The following is a 24,176-nucleotide window of genomic DNA, read 5'->3' as shown; positions in this document are numbered from 1 at the left end:
TGGCACAATTTTTAATAATAGCAACCTGCATCCCCAAGGAATAGTTGGGCGTAGTGTCTTCTGAGCTAAGTAAAAAAACACCTGGGCCATATAGGAGTTAATTTGTCATCTTTTTAAAATAACTTTTGAGCATTTTGCAATTGAAAAAGTAACAAAAGGTAGGCTAAAAATCAATGCCACAAATAATTTGAGTATTTTCTATCTTGCTGATGGCTTTAAAAGACATTTCATTGACAAGGTGTGAAATATTACCTAGGAAAAAACCCAGGAGAAAAAGTGAATTGCATGTGGGCCCTGGTCTACCAGAATAGGGCACATAGCTAATCAGCCTAGGCTTGAAATCACAGAGAGAAAGGCTACACACCAATATACAGCAATATATAAAAGGAATTGTTTGTGGTGCTGAAACTAGAAAAAATAAGGTAAAAGTGGATATCCTGAGTACGTTATTTCATTCGACTAAGTCGTTACAGTTCTCCATGAAGTGTTTAGGGACAAAACTACTTTGCTAAAAACACGGTACCATGCCAGTGTGGTGACAAAAACCTGTTTTAGCTTTTCAGTCAGATTTAAGATTGCAGCAGCTTTAAAGGGAACCTGAAGAGAGAGGAATACTGAGGCCACTGTCTTTATTCTCTAATAAACAATGTCAATTGCCTTACTTCTGTGCTGATGCTCTGACTAATACTAGAAGTCACTGGCCCAGGATGAGCATGCAGATCAGATACTTTGTCTGACTCCTCTGGCTGCATGCTTGTTGCAGGTGTGTGACTCAAAAACAACTAAAGCCAAAAGCTCAGCATGACAGCCAGGCAACTGGCACTATTTATAAGGGAATGAAGATGACAGCCTCCGTATTCCTCTCACCTTGGATAACTATGCTATTCATAGCTGGCATATGGGTGGTCAATAACTAGACGGTGTGCAGAGTTATTAAAGTAACTGCTTTTACATTTATTTCAGAAGTGGCAGTAAATGGGCCCGTGACTTTCATTGTGGTCACTAACTGTAAATTTACAACATGGAGAACTGGGGCAAAAAAATAAATAAATAGAAAATGAGCAGGGCACCACTATTCTCCGTGGCATTTGTCACATTTGAAGTAAACCATAAGCCCCTTATAAAGTGCCGCCATTTATTTATATAGTGAAAGTTAAATAAAACTTGTAAAGAAACCCTGAAGCGAGGAAAAAAAAAAAAAAAGAGACTTAGATACTAACCTAAGAAAAAGCAAGGCTCTGGATCCTATGGAACCTTCCCTGGCCTCTCTCCCTCCCACCGCTGTCACCCCCGTGAAATTATTCTACCTACAGGTGGAATCAGTCTTCAAGACTCCTCAGGCAGCCTTTGGAAACACTTGTGTCATCAAGTACTTCTGAAGATGAGCGGATCCATACTGTATACATGTGAGGCCAGATTTGTGCATGCGCAGTACAGATACACCTGTCTTCGGAAACACTAGAGGAAGCAAGTGATTTTAAAGCCTTCCGAGGAGTCCCAAAGGTGCAAATTTGTAACAGAAAGCAGTGGACCAAAGACACGGAGAGAGGACTAGGAAGGCTCTATGGGATCCAAACAAAACTTTTGGATACAGTGACCTGGCCAGTAGAACCCCAATTAACAGCAGCATTTGTAAACAATAGTGATGCGATTGCTTATTAACTTAAGGTGCCCACTAACTGTCCAATTTCTAGTGAAAAATCGTTCGAGCGACCAGAAATTCTGATCGGCCGAAAAATCGTTCACTACACCATCAACTAACCAATCTTTGCTTCCTATCTATCACGACCACCAAGAAAATCTAAATTTTCGTTCGACGAAAATTCATTCGGGCGACATTTTTTTCACTCGTTCATAATCGATTGTGTCCACCAATGGAGATTATTTACAATCAATCCGATCAGAATTTCTGATCACTCGAACGATTTTTCGCTAGAAATTGGACCGTTAGTGGCCAGCTTAAGGCTTCATAGACATGCAAGATGTTTCTCAGCCAAAGGAAACCAGGATGTGCATGGTGACCCCGATGCATCTGCTAGAGATCTGGCATCATCCTTATGTAGGCCAAGGCTGTTTGCCTTCTTTCCCCACGCACCCCTTGCCAAATTAACCTAGATCAGATATTCCTGTAAGAGATATAAAATTGTGGCCCAGGGTCTCACGTGTGGGAAGCATTTGTGCTAGTTATCGATGGTCAACGAGAAGCAAATAAATGAATGCAGCTTTAAATTAGACCAATCATTTTCAACAGAAGGTGAATCTCATTGGTCTAATTTCAAGCTACAGCTACATACAATTACATGAAATCTGCATGCAAGTCAAAATTACTTGCATCTTATTGACCTACAATAATAGCCTACAGCAAACTGTTTTATTTCCTGTTTCAGCTGCAAATCAGCATTGTAAAAGGAGTATGAAGCAAGTCAAATGTTTCAGGGGAACCAGCAGTCATTCCCACATCCACGGAGGAAGGAAAATGCAGGCTACAGAGCAACGGTCTTCCTGTTCCCCCACAACTAACTGGACAGTAAATTAGAAAATATACAGACCACTAATAATTAAACAGTCATAGTCAAGTCCTTATTATCACTTATAGTATCTGTAAATACAAGTAATTTATTAAGTTGCATGCATTATTAGGCTCAAAACTAGAATATATATATTCTTATTCAGACAAATTAGTTACCAGTTATTGCAGCCTACGTCCAGTTTACAGCCTCTTATCCCTACCAGGACATAGATCTCAATAGCCCGACTCTGTGCAATCCTGATGTGATCGCACTTGGTAAGAGCCTGTGGGTGCCAAAGTGATACCGCCTAGAATAGGCAGGTGGGGAACAAAAAAAAAAAAGTTTTGAACTTTTATCTAGCAGTTTAATGCAGACATTTTCTACTGCTGCATTTCAGAGGTCAGCGAATCGTAGAATGAAAGCTGATTTACATACGTTACCCAAGCCAGGTAAATAGCCAGAGAAGCAGAGTTGGGCCCAATTTATAAAGAGGCAAACAGAATCTTTTGAGTGTAGTCTGTATTAAAAATCAGTTTTACAAGCTTAAGGTTCACACTTTTCTAAGCTTCAGTGATTTGAAAAGCTCTTGCTAATGTGATGCTATGCATGTGTGTTCTCACTTGAGCGATGTGTTTTATTTATTTTTTTAAATCACACATTACGTTAGCAAGCGCTTTTCAAATCGCTAGCGTTTAGAAAAGTGTTCGTAGTATTAGACAGTAATTTTTTTTTCTATTTAGGCAACTGAATTTTGCAACATTATTAGTCTGCCAGTATTCTTTACAGGAAGTGCTTGTATTACCTGTATAGTTGTTATGTCTACTTGCACCAAGCTCTGTGCTGGTTGTGGCCACTGTATCAGCAAGAGCCACCAAAAACATCTGTTCCAACCGAGTCAGGCCTGGCAAACTAGAATGCATGAGATGGCTTGAGAGGACGCTGGCATGCTCACGGCCAAAGTAAGTTGGACCGTACTGAGATAGGTTGATCACTTTAGACTTGCTTTCTCTTTTCTCAGTTTCAAATCCAATAAAGTCATCTGTTGTCACACTCTGCATATGAAACAAGTCAGAATACTGGTCATCTACTTTACTATCAAAGCTAAGTTTTGAGGTGTGAGATATTTTTGAGGTTTCTTCAGGAGCAGAATATGCAGTATCTTGATCTGCAGAAAGTAGTGCATATAGAGGTAAAGGAGGGATAGAGTCAATTTCGGTGTACTCTCGTGTTCCATCTTTTCCAGTAATGATCATATCCTTAGCGGTGCTGCCACTCACACTGATTGTCCGTGATAGGTGGCGTTTTGGAGCCCCTTCATCTCCAGTATCCAAGTCTTTAACTATTGCAACCTCCCCAGCAATGCATTTAACTAAATGTGAAAGGATGGCTTTTGCTCTCCTGACTTTTCCTAGGTCCATGAGCTCCAACAGCTGAGTTGGATGATATTGGGGAAGAGTTGGGGAAAGTACGTGGGCAGCTTCGAAAAGACCTCCATCCTGAATCACAGTTGGACTTCCAAAAACATCATCTACAATCGCTGCTCCGTCGATTACACTGGTTTTCTTAGAAATGGTTTGTGACTGCACTGATAAAGATTGTGGGGCATGATCTTCAGAAACAAAAGCATCAGCATCACCAGACTTCAAATTGTGTTTCCATTGGGCATATACATGCATTTCACAATCCATTCCGACCACTAATATCCCATCTCTTACCCAGGACAGGGATACTGGTAGAGAAGGTGTCCCATCCACGGAGGACACTAAGTCAATAGATCTGAGCAAGACCCATTTGGATTTTATGCCTTGCTTTATACTACCACCTAGTGGTAAAGTGATGACAGCAATACCATCCTTGCTATTGGTCTGATCAGTTACAATACCAGAAAGTCGCCCATACATAAAGATATTAGAACCAACTCCAACTGTAAGTATGTGTGAACCATCCTCCTTTGACACCCAGTCTAAATGAACCAAATGTTTAATATTAGGTGCCAGATGTTTGTCTTTGTTAAGAAATATGTCCGATTTAAAATAGACAAACAAATTGCTGTCAACGCTCACATGAGGATCAAGCATGCTGCCAACTCTTAACAAATCGTCGAGATGAATTGTTTGTTCCAGGACCCATTCTGACCCTCCTGTGGATTCACATTCAAAAAGACAAACATGCATAGAAAACTCTTTGGAGACATAGCCATTGTGCTGGATAGGCTGCTTGTAAGCCACAGCAAGTCTTCCTGTGTAAGAACAGCTCACTGCTACTGGCTTTCCTGCCACAGCTAGGGTACTGTTGCTTTCATCACGACCTTCATTCATTAATGACCATTCCTTCCAGTAAAAGTTATGCTGTTCCTCACTTCCTTCACAATCTTGAAATGTTTGGACAGTGCATTTCCAGAATCGCACCTTGCTGTCTGAACAAGTAGTGACCACAAGGTATGGTGCAAGGCACACTGGGTAAATTGAAGAAGAGCTGAGATGACCTATGAAGGAAAAAAAAAACATTCATTAGCTTTAAAGAGTAATTCCACTCGGAAAAGGAATAGAAACATAAGAGCTAACTTGTTTTACTTTATTGTTAAATATGGAGTCTTTCAATATTCTGAGTGAAGCGGACCTGAGCAATCATGTCTTAGCCAAGTGTCCTAGCATTTACAGGCCACTCGCTTTTTCCAGGCCAATAAATCTATAAGCAAGTACAAAGCTTGGATTTGTCACTTCAAAACACGTCAGTGTAATGGGTTTAGCTTGCCATTGTAAAATGTTACCGTTAAATTACAAAGAGGGTTGGAAAGAGGGGTAGAAGATGGTAACATATCAGGGCCACCACCTCAGTTTCTGATTTCTACTAGGAGCACCTAAGCTATCTATTTCCGTAATTACGCTCATTGCATTTTCTGCAAACTGTGCACAAAATGTATATAGCAACTAAAACAATTCCTGTGAAATACGTATTTTCTTTAAAAATGTCAATTCTGTGCTTATTGCCAATATGCTAAAGCACACACTACAAGATCCCAAGGGTAGAATGCAGAAACTTTAACAAGGTGTAGACTTGTAGACAAAACAAACAACCATTCAAAATGTTCCCATACTCTTTACACTGAAAACTGCATGTACCCAATCCAGATACTTGAAAAAGCAGAATAAACCAAGTCAATGTCATACATTTTAATGCACTGATCACTAATTATTTTTTATAAAACAGCCAAGGCTTTCCAGTTTTACTTAACTATACTGTACAAGAAAATTGAACATAGCTTTACCTGCTGAAGGTGTTGCCCTGATGACTTCTACATCATTTGGGATATCCAATGGCTGGCTATAAACGAGCTTGGAACTCAGAATTAATTTACTGGCAGTTTGGAGGTTTGCAATTGATGCAGAGCGTGTCATGGGGCTTGTGCCAGGAGAGGTCTCTGGGGATGACACGGCAATGGGTAGTCCAGGTATGGTAAGCAGATTCTCTGTTGGGGCCGGCTCTACAGGCTTTGCTGTAAATAAAATTAGAGAAATGTACTCATGAACTTGTACAGAATTTATAATCCAGACATCATCACTACTGTTGGGATTAACACCTAAAATAAATCACTGTAAATGCAATCAGTTTGACTAAACAGTATGTAGAAGCAATGTGGTGCACAGAACATAGTGATAATAAATCAGGAGCGCTAACTAAATATTATGCGGTTAGAACTGTGAATCGGGGAGCTAAACTGTGACACAAGCAATTGAAAATATAGGTATCACAGTCTGCTTCAATTAAGAATGAATCATTTATTGACTCAATCAGCCTGTCACCTGAGGAAGCTCTGATTGGAGGGTGATACTAGTTGTGGAGGATGGCGTGTCACGTTGCCTAGCTGCTGCAAACTTGCCCGGGACTGCGTGGTTTAGCATGTGGCACAGAGACCAATCCTTGATTTGGTCATTGAGAGCAGTGCACTACCTGAAGTTAATCTGCAGCAAAGCGGAGAACGGCGGCAGAGATTCCCAGTGCAGAGCTGTAACAAGGAAGACGGACATTATAATACATGGTTACAACTTACCAACACATGCCTGAACAGACTTTAAGTGAAGGTGCCACATGTTAAGGATGGAACGGTTGCTTGCATCTTTTTCGATTACTACAAGGAAGAACTTTTCTGAAAAAGGTGGTGGGCGATAACCTGTTGAAAAGCCAAAATACTTGTGTAAGTAAAAGTTTTCCAACAATAAGCAGAGCTCATACAATAAAAAGAAATGAGCATCATTTCAAAAATCACTAAATGTATACGTTTTGGCATCATGTTTTTCTGTTAGCAAAGAAAGGAGGAACTGGACTGCAATACATCTTTTTACACATACAGAACTGTAAGGAGGTGCAGCATATTTATATTAAACTAAAGCACTTAACCATTTGCAGTTTGTTAAGCGCAGATAGTCCACAACAATTTTACTGATCCTAATAACTGGTGAGCATTGTTCATAACTATCAGCACCAGGCATATTCCTAGTAATGCATAGTGATTATAGCATAACGCGTCATGCTCACCTGATAATAGGATCAGTAAAGCCTCATACACACGCTCTACAGCGTTCTTTTATGCTTTCACAACTTTTGTTGTGAAACAAGTTTGAAACCCCTAAAAAAAAAAAGTCTTTCGATATTGTTCAAAGAGCTGATAAGACTGATAAGAAGTCAATCCAACAGTTGGATTGACGTCTTATCAACTCTTTGAACAATAGCAAAATACTTTTTTTTATAGGTTTCAACTTGTTTCAAAGCGAAAGTTGTGAAAGCATAAAAGACCGCTGTTGAGCGTGTGCATGGGGCTTAAGATTGTCATGTGCTGCCTGCACGGGGCAGGAACACCAGCCTTTCCTCCATCAGGCTCATTGATTCTTCCTATAATGTGCAAAGTCCTGTGCTAACACTCATTATCAAAGCAGCTGGTGTGTTACCACTGCAACGTGCATTGTGCTAATAGAGCAGGCATGGGCAATCTCGGCCCTCCAGCTGTTACGGAACTACAAGCCCCACAATGCATTTGCCTTTATGAGTCATGACTGTGGCTGTCAGACTCCTGCAATGCATTGTGGGGCTTGTAGTTCCTTAACAGCTGGAGGGCCAAGTTTGCCCATGTCTGTAATAGAGGAATGGCCAGTGCTCCGCTGGCGTTTTGTGCATCAGACCCTATGTTTCTAATAAGAAGTTCTAAGCCCTGCAAACGCTATAAAAATAAAATATGGTTTAATTAGGTTTTATCATTTGTTTTTGTTTCATTCATTTAAACCCCAATAAAAGTCCCTGTGATCATTTCAATGCCATTGGTTGTGTAGTGTGTTAATTAAAGTGAACCCAAGGTGAAAATAAATTGAAAAGATAAACAATGGTATTGATCTTTCTACTCCTAAAAATGACTTATTTAGATACCCTATTGTTTTATTTTATATTTAAACATTTACAAAGTAGAATGTTTTATTGCCTCTGCTCAGTGGCAGTTTATTAAGTGTCATAGAGATACAATACGTGAACGATTGACCTTTTTTCTCACTCCCCCTGCCCTCAGAAGTTGTATTCTGTCAAGAAAACTTTTATGGCTGTAAATTGCCTATCAGCGAGCTTTACTACCGTATATTCCCAACAAGACTAAAGCATACACTTGCATGCCGGAAAACCCTTTCAGGCAGTAAAATAAAATAAGAAAAACACCCTGGTTATTACAGTATTTTTCAGAATATAAGACACACTTTCTTCCCCAAAACCTGAAGGGAAAAAGTGGGTTCCTCTTATATTCAGAAGATATGGCAAAAATAGGTGCAAAGTATGCAGGGACGCACTTACCATGCTGGGTTCACACATGACGTGCAGTGCATGTGCCAAGGCACTGAGCAGAAAGTATGGAGGGAGCCATGAGGAACAGAGGACTGGGGTGTATAGCAGCAGCTGCAGTTATCGGCAGCTACAGTAGAAAAGGATCGCGTTTACAGCAGCCTGGGGAAGAAGGGCGTGGCAGCAGGATCAGGTATAGTACTGAAGTGTAAGTGTAGTACAGCGTAGTGTTAGTGTAGCGCATTGCTGTGTAGCTTAGTTGGTAAGGCAGCAGGGACTAGCATAGTGTAGTGTATAGGGTAAGTGGTAAGGGCAGCAGGGATTACTGTAGTGTAGCTGGTCAGAGTAGCGTAGAGTTTTTTGGGGAAGAAAGGTCCATAAGACGCCCCTGCACTATAGACGCACTAGGTTTAGTAGATTTTTTTTTCCTTGATTTATTTTTACGTCTAAACCTAGGTGTGTCTTAAAGTCCGGAGTGTCTCATAGTCCAAAAAATATGGTAATATGTTTTGAACTGTACATACACTTGTTTATCTTATTTCACTTGTCGCTTCGAGTACACTTTAAATCAGTGGCTGCCTACTGTGTCAAAATACACTGCATTTTATGAACTGTGTCTATGTCACGTGAAGTATGACCTATACATAGTCTTGTCTGTAACACTGAATACTATGTACTTCCATATAGCATTGACATCTTGTGCAGAGCTTTACTGCATCCATAGTCCTCTCCCTATCTGTGCCTCAAAAGAGCTTACAGTCTAAGCCCTGTGGACATGGGTATGTAAGCATTACTTACCCGTGTTACCAGTTACCTGCGCCCTATAGTGCATCATACACTTCAATCCTATCTCCTATATGCCAGGTCACAACACAGAGATCAGGATATTGTAGCCTAGTGTACACTCTACTCTATACCACTGCTTGGAGAAAAGTAAACAAAGTCATATACCATCTACGGAATAGGTTGGTGCTCTATGAATCAATAATAACATGAATTCACTAAAATTCTCTATGGAGATAAGCCTGAGAGAGAGACTTGTCCCATGGTAACTGACATCTATGGCCATGAAGATGGATGCCCTGCTTATGAAAAACTCAACACTCTGCTTGGTCAGATAATATTATGCTGTAGTGGTACCTTGAGATGGCTGAAAGAAAACTTCAGCATCATGTGGTTTTGATTCCTCTTTATGTGGCTTGTACCCCAAAATGAAGTCTTCTTGAAAGACATGAAGCAGCTGGGTACGTGATCCACACTAAAAACACAAAATTATTAGACATGAGCACTTGAACAAACTTTCAGTGATGTTACCGTAGTTAAGATTTTTTTTTGGGTGACAAATAAATGCATGCATGCATAACAAGTGTGTGATCTAGTGGTCTAGGCAATAAGCACCAATGCTATTTTCAAACATACCCTTAACGAATAAATATACTCTCAAAGTCTAGCTAAATACAACAAAGTGTACTGAATTCAAAACACAAGTACACAACCTTTACAACAAACAGTATTAACAACTCTAAGACCAAGACCACTGGTTTAAAGAATAAAGTTCTAAACAATCGATCACACAACTCTCCAACCAGATAACAAATATTATGTCCATGAACCTCCAAAGTTAACTAAAGCTGGTAGGGAGGCAAGTAACTTCAAAATTGTAGGAAACACAAAATTTAAAGAACAACTATCAAAGAAATAGTTTTGCTGTAAACCCCACATACCTTGTTTCCCCGAACTTAAGACCTCCCCTTAATATAAGCCCTAGTATATATTACGAGTTTACTCGAAATATAAGACATCCCCTTAAAATAAGACAGGGGGCCAGGCGGGGACAGGGTCGGCGCTAGGGCCCTCTTCCCCCCCCCCCCCCCCTCGGCCATCCAACCACCCCCCACCTGCTTTACCTGTCCTGTGCCCAGCTCCTGGCACCCTCCGAAAGTCGGATCCCACTAGCCCAGTAACAGCACCGCCCTGTACAGGAAGTAAACATAGATCACTTCCTGTATACGGCAGCGCTTACTAAACTGCATTAGCTGCCTTCACCGCAGATCTCCGGTTTGAATTTTGCTGGGCCTAAACCTCAGGGGGATCCAGCTTTCTCAAGGAGGGCACCAGGAGCAGGGACAGAGAGAAGGTAAAGCAAGCGGGCAGGCGGGTTGTGGAGGGGGACTCTGGCTGCACACAGGGGGACTCTGCCTATATGCAAGGGGACTTTGCCTATATACCCGGGACAAGTGGGACTCTGCCTATATACAGGGGGACTTTGGCTACACACAGGGGGGACACTGGCTAAATACTAAAGGGGGATCTGGCTACCCCCACAAAATATAAGACCTCCCTGAAAATAAGCCCTAGCACATATTTTGAAAGATAAAAAAATATAAGACAGTGTCTTATTTTCGGGGAAACACAGTACTTATAGAGCTCTTAGCCAGCAACACTAAAATGCTTTTCAGAGGTCTCTCAGGATGGCCTGTGTGAAAAAATGCCTTGTTTACCCAGTTGTTTTGTAACAATTTTGTTTCGACAAGGGGGGTGGGGGAGTTAAGAGCCGAAATGTAACCTGGCTGTCAACTGTTTACTTTACACTGAGGCAGAGAGTGAGTAACAGAAGCACACAGAGCTGCTGCAGGTCATGATTATTTACGCACATTTGAAGCTATATCTGCTTCCTTCATTCTGAACAGATTTTACTCACAGGATTACTGCAAGTGAAGATTGTTTCTGTGTGCTGGACACAGTCCTCCATAGTAATGCCCACAGTGAAAACTGTTACTGTAAATGTCATTTTCTTTATATAAATCATGAAATGATGAAAAAAAAACCTTGTATTGCTATTTGCAAACAATTACTGAAAATATATATGGCATTTAGAATTTTTGTTAACTTTGACAGTCGTCCTTTAAAGAGACACTGAAGCGGAAAAAAATATATGATATAATGAATTGGTTGTGTACTATGAATAATTACTAGAAGATTAGCAGCAAAGAAAATATTCTCATATTTTTATTTTCAGGTATATAGTGTGTTTTCTAACATTGCATCATTCACTAATATGTACAGATTACACAACACTCTGCATTCAAAATGATTCTTTCAGAGCAGTCTGAACTAATGACCTCTCCTCTAGCAGATAAAAAGAAAACTGTTCACTTACAGTTGAGATAATAAAAGTCAGAAGACAGCACTCTCCACGACTTTGAAAGTCGTAGAGATTAATGGCTTTTTTGCATAGAGATAACAACTGGAGTTTCTTAACTCTTTCTGTACTGGAAACAATTACACTGATGTATCTGATCTTAATGTTTTATTTCTTAGCTGTGCTACACATACAAATCATAATATCATAATTTTTTTTCGCTTCAGTGTCTCTTTCATCTCTGTTCTGAAAGATTAAATACAACGTAAAAACGTATAGGAAAATAATTAATGGTATTACGTTAATGGAAGGGTTAATAACTCAAAGTTCCACTTCCCTTAGAAGCACTGGTGTCATTATGGAACTTTACTGAGGAGGACCTCTTTGTGATTGGTTGAATAAGAACCTCGTGACCGGAACTGAGCAGAAAGCCAGTGTTCTTCCCATAGCATGAATGCCAGAGTGGCTCCATCTCTTCATGACTATTTGCCAGGTCAGGTTGAGCTGAGGTGAACGTAATTATTTGGTGAACTTTGAAAGTGTTGGACTTCCGAGGCGTGGTAAGATCTTGGATTTGTGATATAATACTGGTGGATTCACATTAGACTGCCAGTCCACAGACTGAAGAGATGGCACAAACTCATGTTGCGACTGCTACCTCCCATAGTGGCACAGAAGAGGGGGAGGGGAAGAGGGGAGGAAGCACCAAGAACTACTTGTATATACAGTTGTTCACTTAAGCCTGTAGAGAGAATTCAGGCACAGGGGGTCAGTTAGGAGTGGTGTAGAAGGTGTCAGAATGGGGCATGTGATTTCTATATGTTACTGTGTGACACATATGAACTGGTAAGTGATTGGAAGAAATTCTGCATCAGTTCAGCTGTAAAACGGCAGTAAACTATTTAATGTCACTCCCCCATGGACCAAGCATTCAGCGCAGATTCAGTGAAAACAGAACCAGCATTATGGAAAGCACATGTATCATGCCCTTGTGAAAATGGCTCACAATACTTGACAAATACACAAATTTACAAAACTTCTGTAGAAATTAAACAGCAAATTTCAATGGGAAAGAGTTACCCCAAGATGATGTGTCTAGTAAAATCTACAATGAAAACTTACATTAGTCCAATAATCATAAATAAGCCAAAACGGGTTGGTTGCTGAGGAATAATGCAGACAGTTCTAGAATAATGTAACAGCTCAGAACTAGTCTCAGTACAACTTCCAATGGAGATAAAAATGAAAAGCCCTTGTAACCCAATACAGTATCAATATGACTACAGTACCTTGTTTGTAATCGCATCAAGCTCGATGATACAGCCAGGACGGGCAGTAGACTGTTGACTAACAATGTTGAAGACTTCCCCAATCAATCGCTACAAAAATATAGAGCATGTTATTGTTATAGCTATACCCAAAATATTATTCTCAAGATACACATCTATTCCATTAGTAATTTTTAAGCAGGACATGATACATTCAGTGACAAGCAAATACCTCCGTCTTACTTTAGCAGTGTTTCATCTTAAAGCACTAAAAAGCCTTTATTTAAAATGCAGTAAAATAATTGTTCAGTACTGAAGTCTGCATGCATTCATCAAAAACCACCATGTTAAATCAAACCAAACCAAAGTGAAATGGGCAAATGTGCAAACCTCGTACACACGTACAAGGACTGCTGCTAGAGAGGGATCGGGAGTCTATCCCTTTTGCAACAGTGTGGGGCTGAGGTGGCACAGACTTGTCACTAGCCTCTTGCAATACTGGGGGAAGGAAGGCCAACAAAACAGTGCATGACAGAACGCACAGATCAGGCTGGGTGAGTGGGTAGTACAATGCCCCAAAGCCTGCGCTCAGCCAAGTCAACCCACCAGGCCGGGTCACTAGCCAAATCACAGAGGGAAGTCAGGGGATGCTGAACAAATGGCCCCGACTGGCTACCTCAGCTAAGAACTATCTAGTGTTTTTACAAGGGTTTAGTTAGAGAGTGTCACAGCAAAATCACAGCTATGTTAAAAAAAAATCATGGTAAAAGATGGAACGGCGACTTTGTCGCGATTCTCATTGAAATAAATAAGAATCTGTTTTTCGAAGATACGCCGCGGGAACGCAAAGCAAATATAGGCAGTGGAAATTGGGCCTAATGGCGGTGCTAAACTGTGAACAGTACATTCAAGAGATCCCACGCCAGTGATGGAGTTGTTAGTATACCAAAAATCTAAATAAAACTTACAGAGGACTCAGGATCAGAAAGTTCATCCAGCAGCTTTCGTGCATCGACCACTGCTTGATATAATCTCAAATTTGTCCCATCAGAGGCTACAAAGCAGGCACTGGCAGAATTACAGTATGTACCTGAAAATGAAATAAAAAGACACCAGACATAGTAATACTTGAGATATTATTCTAGTTAAGGTTTTGGTACATCACAGATGAAAGGTTTAAAGTTTGGATCTCAGGACAAAACGATTTTATACGCACGGATGTGTCCACCCGAGTGCCTCCGTTTGGCAGCAATCAGCACCGGTAATCGGGCTCAGTCGCGCCAGTCGGCTCTTCTGCGGCAGCGCATGCGCAGAAGAGCCAGCTGATCCAGATTACTGGAACTAATTGGGGCCGAATGGAAGCACTCAGGTGGACGCCGGGGGACACATCTGTGCTCATGGGGCTGGAGGAAGCCCCGGGTGAGGATAAAGTCTTTATCCTGAGATCTCAGGTACACTTTAAAAAAGTGGAAATTCTGAATATCACAGATCCCCAATTCTGATGAAATGTATTCATCATTATTAGGGTGTATTTATAAAGCACTGACATCTTGTGCAGTGCTTTTATATAGTATATTTAGTCATATCACAAACTGTCCCTCAGAAGAGCTCTAAATCTAATCCCTACCATAGTCAATAATTATCTTATGCAGGGAATACACTGAGTTTTTGGGCAGATTTACTGTCCAATCGATTTTCAGATTGTTTTTCTGATCGATTTCCATTGAATTCAATGAGAAAATCGTTGAGAAAAACGATTAAAATCAGACCTGTTGGAAATTATCTATCAAGCCCTCTATCTGCCAAAAAAAAAAAAAAAAACTCATGGTGTACTCCAAGCATTACATTACTTTAGTAGACTAAGGCCGTTTTTTGGAGAGGACCCATTAAACTATCTGTATTTTTTTGGGATGTGGGAGTCTCCAGAGGAAACCTAATAAACATGTGGAGAACAAAAACTCCAAACAAAAAGCGAAGCAAATAATAAGCGTGGAAAAATGGGCGACAGCACAGAGCATCATAGCTGCTAGTTTATCCCCTACACTACAGACTTCTGCTACAATCTAGCAGAACTCTGTAGTGTAGCGACAAGGACAGCAGAGATAGCATCATAGCAGCTATTTTACCCACTAGTGGATAAAATATCGGTTAGAACACTGCTGTAGCGGATATCTTATCCACTACAGGCATTGGCAGTGTTCGGTGTAGGCCAGTGTTAGGCAGAAGTAGGGGATACATTACTTATTCCTAGCTTTGTGACACAGAACCATAGTCTAGATATACCTAAACCTTCATTATAAAGTTGAAATAATAGAGGACAACTCCTTCCCTTTTTGCCAACCCATGTTCAGTAATGAGAATGCTACATCTGAGGTATACAACTGCTAATGTATCCATAGTATAAATTTATTCCTGCCCAACTGAGAAAAGGAAGGTGAAACGAGTAGGGCAAGCTAACATATTTAAGTTGCCAGGAAATAGTTTTCAAACCAATACATAACACCTTAGACACTCACCTAAACAATAGCTTGGAATGAGAGTGGGAAGCCAGGCCACATTGCAGAAGGCAGCAGTGCGAAGAGAGTTGATACGTGCTAGCTCAGAGACACCTCCACTATATGATAAGGGTCCAATTGGATCCACGCGCCATAAGATTAACTCACTATAAATCGCATTAGGGTCATGGAAAGTCTGAGTTGCTGCATTTCTAAAATGTTCTCTAGGAAAACCTTTTAATTTCCTAGTAGGCTCTGTTACTTTACTGCTTCTGTCCATGTCCCAGGGATTGAACTCAGAGTCTGGTGTCGCCACTACATTGTGATGAGAGGAGGTTAGAAGCAAGGGTAGCACAGAGTGACAAGCCAAGTCATTGAGATGGAACCGATGACCACAATATCGAAACTTATGTGACACTGTGAGAACTGAAGTAAATGCAGATTTATCGGCAAAGGTAACTGCCCACTGATTCAATGAGCCATCAACATGCTTGGAAACCATCATGACAGTAGAAGCTGTAACGTTGCCATTTGGAAGCCCTCTGGAAATATTTAAACTTAGGTCACTTGCTGTCATCATCTGCTGCAGAAGGGCAGACGCAGCTTCCTTGGCAGAGGTAGTACAAGCATACATCATTATGTTTTTGCTAAGTGAGCTGGCGTCTCCTGATGGAAAAGCAACTGGGATCCTCGATGAAAAGGAAACCTAAAATAAAAAGAGAAATTAATTTAAAAAAAAAAAAAAGTATGAAAAAGACCAAACTTAGCTCTTCTCTTAAAAACAATTTTACAACAAAATTGGGTTGTTAGTATACAGTGAAACTTAACCACTTAAGGACCGGGGCTGTTCTTGCAGATCTGCGCTGCGTGGGCTCTCCAGCCCGCAGCGCAGATCGTGTGCACGGCAGGGCGATCAGACTTCCCCCCTTTTTCCCCCACTAGGGGGATGACCTGCTGGGGGGGGTCTGATCGCCGCCGCTCTGTGTGGCCAAGCGGGGGGGGGCTCTTCAAAGTCCCCCTCCGCAGCGGTTTCCGTGCTCCTTCCTTCCCCGTCCCTCCCTCTCCCTCATAGAGTTGCGCATTGTAGGATAGGCTTCAGCCTATCAAATGACGGCGATCCCCGGCAAATCAGAGGGCCGTTTCCATGTAATAACCACTTAAACCCGCCGCCGCCTATCGGCGTTAGGCGGTCCTTAAGTGGTTAATGTTGCACTTAGCATTAAAAGAAAAAAAAAAAACTATTTCTTTCAGATCTTTTAACAGGGAAAATACATATCAAATGCTGTTATGATAAATGTGATATTTGTTTAGAGCTCCACCTTCTGGCTGACTGTCAAACACAGCGAGCAAAAATACCCTCATTTTTGCTCCAAAAGATGTGTTAGAGCTTATCTTATTTGAGGGGAGGTCTTATCTTATTTTTTTGTATGAAAAATACCTTACATTTATTCTTGAACCAGGAAAAAACAAAAACAAAAAACCCACCCAAGCATTTATTTGTTATGTCATCGCAATCTGTCATGTCATCATAATCCTCTTTATTCCATCATGAATTTCTTGCAACTCCATTTTCTTTTTCCATGAACAACAATCTACATTTACCAAGAGTCTAGTATTTGCCTTTTTAGAGACATTATTTTGGGGGTGTCTGCTTTCCTTGGTGAATGGTCTAATCTGTTCCTACTGCCAATTATTTTACTTTTTTACATGTACACCGTAGCCATCTGGGCACTATCTAAATCAACTTTTTTATGAACTGTAACTGGGGCTTTTAATTCCAGCATCCTCAAAAATCCTGAAAATCACGCTAGGGCTTATTTTTTGGGTAGGTCTTATTTTTGTACTTTACTAAGGATAAAATACATGCAAAAAGAACAGACCATAATTGGCATTATAACAGTCTTGAACCACATTGCATGCATATTTGTATTATATTGAGGTTTGCTGAATATAAAATAATTTTATTGAACTTTATGAAGTTCCGTTCTCCTGTGTGCTCCCTAGAAGGGAATACGTGTCTGGATAATGTGTGCATCAAATTATATGTTTGTTTGAAGACGTGTGCTTTAAAGGAACATTTTTCCACACTCAGAGCACGATAAGTATGATGTTCCAGAGGAGGGGTGATGCCTATGAGAAATCTTCTATACGAGAGCGCCGCCAGCAGGTGACTGGGGTGGAAGGTGAAAAGTGAGATGTTTAGATTGAAGTATCTGAAATTTTATTTCATGAGGAGACAGGTTACGGAGTGCTTTGAAAGTGAGCATTAGCAGCTTAATCCAAATTGCCTGGGCTGTTAGTAGCCTGTGTTGTGATTGGCAAAGAGGGGCAAATTTAGTGAAACTGGAGGAGAGTTAAATACCATGGTGAGTGTAAACCATGGAGGAACAGGTTGCAGTAGTCAAGAGGCCAAGATGCCATACCACCAAGGCATCCACAAGCATTTTACTACCATGTTGAGTGAGGAGGAAAAAATGGATTTGTGTTATATTTTTGAGATGGAGGTGGCAACGGGTTCTTAGTGAGTTAATGTGAGACCTGAATGATGGCTCAGACACAAAGAAGATTTTACTGCATTAATCTAACTGGATGGCATCAAATGGGTTATTTTTATATAACAAGTGCATGTTGGCTTGTTATTGTTCCACACTGTGCACAGCAGCATGTAAAAGCCAGGAGGCCCTTGAGCAAATCTGTTTTCTCCTCTAAGTGCATAAAATGGCAGATGCGTCCGACCCCATTAGTCTACAACAGGGAAATGCAATTCTCAGTCTCACAGGCACCAGTATTATAAAAAAATGGAGAACTTATAAGAAAGCACTAAATTATGAACTGGCATCAGGACCTTTGCTTTGGTAAAAATGAGCACAACAAAAGCATTGCAAGCAAATAAAGATTTCGGCCGTGAGCAATACTGTGACAAATGGAAGAAAGAGAGCGTACTGCCCTTGTTAGATCCACTGTGGAGCATAAGCACTTAAAAGTCAAGTATGAAAACAGGAGGTAACAAGAAGCAAAATGCGCTAAATGTGCACATTAAATCTGCTATGAAAAACACAACTGTGTAAATACTATATATGTCTCATAGGAGTTCACTTTTAAAGCACGCTGCTCTTTGCTGCATACATTGCAGTTCTTTACAGGATTAAAAAAAAAGTAAATTATGCAGTACTATGATATTCAGTGACTCTTTATACACAACTAGTAGACCTAAGCCTGTTTAAAAATTGGCTCTAGGTCTCTCTCACCGCCGCATGTCCGTGGGCACACCCGCCCATGCCCCATCCTCCTTCTGTCCCAACGGCTACAAATGCACAGTAGCCAAAACACACGGGACACAGGGACAGGAGGATGACGCAGGGAAGGGACAGTTAGGGTTTTATTACATAGGATTAACCACTTTCTGCCCCATGACGTAAAAATAAGTCACTACACTCTCCTCCCTAAAAAATCCTAGATAACACTGTTTATTTATCTCTGAGCTGATAAAAACACTATAGAGTCGAAAAGGAATGACAGCAAACTCCTCTTCAGGGCTAATGAGTAAACAAGTGTAAAATAAACATTCCAGAAGACAGATGTATCAATTGAGTATCGTAGTGATCAGTTTGACAGCTGCGGCGGCAGGGGGGAAAAGAAGAGGATCCACTCACCTCCCTGCCGTTCCAGCGACGATCGGCACCCCCCTCCGCTCTGGCCGGCATCTCCGCTCCGTCTGACGTCAGCGCCGGGTCCCGGCTTGATGACGTCATCAAGCCGCGACCCGGAACTGATCTTCAGACAGAACGGAGATGCCGGCCGGAGAAGAGGGTCCCGTGCGGCTCATCGCTGGAGCCTGGAAGGTAAGTGAAGGCTGCGGGCAGAAGGGGGAGGCACAGGCCACCATGGGGGACACCACTCTAGCCAGCCACACACGGGATCCGGCCGCCTGACCCCCCCCAAACGCGCGCACCCCCTTCCCGTGCAAAACGCCTGGTCCTTAAGGGGGGTTAGGTGGCCGGTCCCGAAAAGGTTAATGTACAATAGAACTGTTTACATTAAAGCTATAACTGTTAATGATGATACAAGTGGTTTGCTTTCTCTGCTGCCTGACGGTGACAAGAATACACTGTTGATAGTGCTGTGGTTTGATATCATCATGGTCTCCATATTCCCATATGTAGATTGTCTCATTTTAGACAAGACAGTACTGCAGTACTTGCCAGGATCAGGATTCAGGATTATGCATATAACATATCGGTTGATGACAATGTAACAAATGCCTTTGAAAGCAACACAGTGGTTGAGTTATGGGATTATGAACACACTATCATGTAAAGTGTACCTGAGACAAAAGAAGAAATAAAATGATACATTCCTCCAGCACCCCTCAGGCTAATCGGTCCCACGCCGTCCTCCCAGGCCGCCTGAATGCTCCGCTAAATGGCCCGGTAATTCATCCAGTAGGCGCAGTCCGGCCGCGTGCGCTCCCCTGTCGTTGAGTTTCCTGTGGTGTAGTACTGCACAGGCGCACAACGCTCCCTTCTACGAGAACGTGATGGGGCGTGCATGGCTGGGCCACGCACGAGCAGTTCCCCCCCCCCCCCACCCACGACTGGATGAATTATTAGGCCGTCTAGTGGTGGATCCAGGTGGCATGGGAAGACGGCAAGGGACCGATGAGCCTGGAGGAAACCCCAGGTATATATCATTTCTTTTCTTTGCTCTCAGGTTTCCTATAACTGCTTTTTTTTTTTTTTTTTTGGTAACAGATATTTCTATTAGTACTGTTGGAGATGTGATGTAGAGGTTTGCGATGACCACATCTTTATCTGGTGAGGTACAGATGAACGCTCATATGCAGCTTTCTGCTGTTATACATATGCACATCATTCTCTAGCTATCAAGACCTTGCAGAAGAGGACAAAAGTTTATTTGGAAGCTTGATCATTTTTTTTTTCTTTTAAAGATCCATGTCTGTGCAGGCATTATTTCAGGAAAAATGAAACATTTGGATGTATAGAACAAGTGAATTCACATAGAAAATGTTTGTTTTACGTGTAAAGCATTTCCTCTCAGCATTTGTAATCTGTTATCTCACAGCTCAGCACCGTTCCTTTCTGCATCTGAGGTGTCACCATACTACAGGGAAATGCAATGCTGGTGAGAAGGGGGATAATTGGTTAGCTAAAACTAAAATTATAATATTAAGAATGCATTCTCTTTTCTTTCTCCCCTTTATGGAAAATAGTTCAAGCTCTGTCCTGGCAGTTTGCATTACATTATCAACCCCCCCCCCCCCTCCCTCCCTCCCTCCCTTTCATGTTCCCTAATTCCTAATCCTAGATTCATCCTGACTCGAGTAATTCCCTTATTTTCTATGCATTTTAAAAGGAAAAAAGTGAAAAAATATGCAATGTATTCACTTTCATACATTTGTATGGGAGGTTTGTATGGGAAAATATACTGATATGGGAAAGGTTTGTTTTTGACAAGTAAACACAATGTTTAGAGTACATGACATGGGCTAAGGTGTGTGTAAGGGGTCTTTAGCTTTCTGCTCCCTCTTCATGCTTTTATAAGAAACCGAATAAATTATAAAACAGATGCAGAGAGGAGTATTAAACAAAACACTGCTTTTCTCTGCGCAATCATTTTTTTTTTAAGGCAGAACTAAAAAAAAAAAAAAGGTACAAATTTTGCAACGTACAATTTTCAAAGGAAAAAGAGGACCTGAAGCAGATCAATCAAGCACTGAGCTGTTTGGTAACAGAATGCTGAATGCAGCTGTGCTGAAACTATCCTGGCACTGCAGTAGTAGGTGCCAAGAATACACAGCAGTTGAGCAAGTTCAGGCCTGCTCATTTCAGCACAGGTGATTTCAGCTCTATACCGTCTCCCGGTGAGGTTTTCTTGAATCTCTCGAGTCAGGATGAGTCTAGGATTAGGAATTAGGGAACATGAAAGGGAGGGAGGGAGGGAGGGGGGGGGGGTGATACTGTAATGCAAACTGCCAGGACAGAGCTTGAACTATTTTCCATAAAGGGGAGAAAGAAAAGAGAATGCATTCTTAATATTATAATTTTAGTTTTAGCTAACCAATTATCCCCCTTCTCACCAGCATTGCATTTCCCTGTAGTATGGTGACACCTCAGATGCAGAAAGGAACGGTGCTGAGCTGTGAGATAACAGATTACAAATGCTGAGAGGAAATGATTTACACGTAAAACAAACATTTTCTATGTGAATTCACTTGTTCTATACATCCAAATGTTTCATTTTTCCTGAAATAATGCCTGCACAGACATGGATCTTTAAAAAAAAAAAAAAATGATCAAGCTTCCAAATAAACTTTTGTCCTCTTCTGCAAGGTCTTGATAGCTAGAGAATGATGTGCATATGTATAACAGCAGAAAGCTGCATATGAGCGTTCATCTGTACCTCACCAGATAAAGATGTGGTCATCGCAAACCTCTACATCACATCTCCAACAGTACTAATAGAAATATCTGTTACCAAAAAAAAAAAAAAAAAGCAGTTATAGGAAACCTGAGAGCAAAGAAAAGAAATGATATATACCTGGGGTTTCCTCCAGGCTCATCGGTCCCTTGCCGTCTTCCCATGCCACCTGGATCCACCACTAGACAGCCTGATAATTCATCCAGTCGTGGGTGGTGGGGGGGGGGGGGGGAAACTGCTCGTGCGTGGCCCAGCCATGCACGCCCCATCACGTTCTCGTAGAAGGGAGCGTTGTGCGCATGTGCAGTACTACACCACAGGAAACTCAACGACAGGGGAGCGCACGCGGCCGGACTGCGCCTACTGGATGAATTACCGGGCCATTTAGCGGAGCATTCAGGCGGCCTGGGAGGACGGCGTGGGACCGATTAGCCTGAGGGGTGCTGGAGGAATGTATCATTTTATTTCTTCTTTTGTCTCAGGTACACTTTACATGATAGTGTGTTCATAATCCCATAACTCAACCACTGTGTTGCTTTCAGAGGCATTTGTTACATTGTCATCAACCGATATGTTATATGCATAATCCTGAATCATGACCCTGGCAAGTACTGCAGTACTGTCTTGTCTAAAATGAGACAATCTACATATGGGAATATGGAGACCATGATGATATCAAACCACAGCACTATCAACAGTGTATTCTTGTCACCGTCAGGCAGCAGAGAAAGCAACCCACTTGTATCATCATTAAAGGGTTTTTAGCAGAGGTGCAAGAAGTACACAGTAAATGAAGCATGAAAGTAAGAAGTGTAATGGCAAATACCGGACCAACACAGCTGGATAATGAATAATAGAGCAGGACACATACCTGCACTTGTCTAAAGATTCCTGGATTATACTCATCCAAGTAGTTGACGTGCCACAAAAGAAACGTGCCGTCCACAGGGTGAATTGTGAAAAGCATATCTGCATTCTTGTTCCATTCAGTGAGAAGGGATTCAATTTTCCGGTCTAATAACACGGTGGGAAGAGGCAAGGTGGCACCAGGTGAAGAAGCTTTAGTACTCAAATCTCTGTCTGCTTCTTCATGTTCTGGAGAGCCAGTCAGAGATCCACCGCCCTCCGGCTCACCTGCAACAAAGCATGAGAGCAGACTCCAGTGATTATGGACAGCTCAGTACTGCAGGCAAAATAAATACACAAGTAAATAAAAAAAAAAAATACATCAGCAGCAGTTCCGACCTTAAAAAGGAACTGTAGTGAAAATAACATAAGTAAAATTGCTTATTTTTTACAATATTCATTCATAAATTTCTTATCGTATTTTCCGCCGTATAAGACACACTTTTTCTCCCCAAACAGTGGGGAGAAAAAGTCCCTGCCTCTTATACAGCAAAGGCAGGGAATCTCCATCTTACGAACCGCCGATAGGAACCGCGACCCACCGCCACGTCAGAGATTCCCTGCCTGTGCCTCTGCTCCCCCTGCATGGCTCAGCTATTCCCTTCTAATCTATTTACGCCCCCCGCGTGTGCAGCGTCTCCTCCTGTGCCCCCCCCCCGCCGCGTGTCTCCGCTATCCACCTCTAATGCCATGGCCCCCTTCTTGTCTGCAGCGGCAGCAGCTTACCCGATACATGCCGCTGTGAAGACTTCAAACACCCAGGCTACTCCATACACTTCCTCTTGTGCACGACTACAGATGAAGTGTATGGAGTAGCCTGGTGTCTGTAGTCTTTTCCGCAGCTTTTGTGCTATGCATGTTCATCAGAGAGAGTGGCATCTGCCTGCTGAACGTTACATTTAGTGCTTTCCTACAGCACAGTAACTGCATAGCAACCATTGACCAGTGACGTAGCTAAGGAGCTCTGGATTCCAGTGCAAGTTTTACATGGCCCCCCCCCAAGCACTCTATACATAACAATTGATATGGTGCATCAAAACCTGCCAATGGCAACCACAGTGTCAGTGCAATAAGGGGATGGGGAACAGTTTGTTAATGATTACTACCATTTAAAGCATCTATAGAAGTGATTATTTCCAGCACAGGACTAATAAAGAGCTAATACTGAGGTTGAGGGAGGGCCCTACGGGCCCCCTGTGGCCCAAGGGCCCCGGTGCAGTCACATCCTCTAACTCCTATTGCTACGCCACTGCCACTGTAGTTACAAAAGTGCCCATTTGGTTGCATTACAAAACAGCTTCTTACTTCTCAATCCTCAAAAGATGGGAAAATGAACCATATCTCAGCTGTGTGCAGTTTTGCAACCACACATTTGTGTGCAGGTCTCTGTGCGTCACTGTTGCTTTGCTGAAGGTTATGCTAGGTACACGCCATACAATTTTCCAGGGCTGTGGAGTCGGAGTCGAGGAGTCGGGGCAATTTTGGGCACCCGGAGTCGTGGTTTCAGAAACTAAGGAGTCGGAGTCGGGAGTCGGAGTCGCATGATTTTTGTACAAAATCCACAGCCCTGTTAAGTATTAGACTAAGGAGTCGGAGAGTC

At 41.9% G+C, this 24,176-nt stretch overlaps 1 protein-coding gene across 4 annotated transcripts in view; it reads right to left on the bottom strand.

Annotated features, from left to right (window-relative positions):
* Positions 1–24,176, bottom strand: part of DMXL2 (Dmx like 2) — a 210,867-nt gene that overhangs the window by 94,703 nt on the left and 91,988 nt on the right. For all 4 annotated transcript variants that reach the window (XM_068275436.1, XM_068275438.1, XM_068275437.1 and 1 more), the window contains exons 11-18: positions 22,542–22,804; positions 15,254–15,938; positions 13,706–13,827; positions 12,759–12,848; positions 9,468–9,585; positions 6,562–6,681; positions 5,779–6,006; positions 3,313–4,995 (exon numbers count right to left, since the gene is read on the bottom strand). In XM_068275436.1, the coding sequence (XP_068131537.1) occupies positions 3,313–4,995; positions 5,779–6,006; positions 6,562–6,681; positions 9,468–9,585; positions 12,759–12,848; positions 13,706–13,827; positions 15,254–15,938; positions 22,542–22,804 (3,309 nt within the window). The remainder of the gene's footprint in view (positions 1–3,312; positions 4,996–5,778; positions 6,007–6,561; positions 6,682–9,467; positions 9,586–12,758; positions 12,849–13,705; positions 13,828–15,253; positions 15,939–22,541; positions 22,805–24,176) is intronic.

The sequence above is a fragment of the Hyperolius riggenbachi genome, chromosome 3, assembly GCF_040937935.1.
Source record: "Hyperolius riggenbachi isolate aHypRig1 chromosome 3, aHypRig1.pri, whole genome shotgun sequence".
Classification (NCBI taxonomy): Eukaryota; Metazoa; Chordata; class Amphibia; order Anura; family Hyperoliidae; genus Hyperolius; species Hyperolius riggenbachi.
This window is presented reverse-complemented; position numbering and strand designations above follow the sequence as displayed.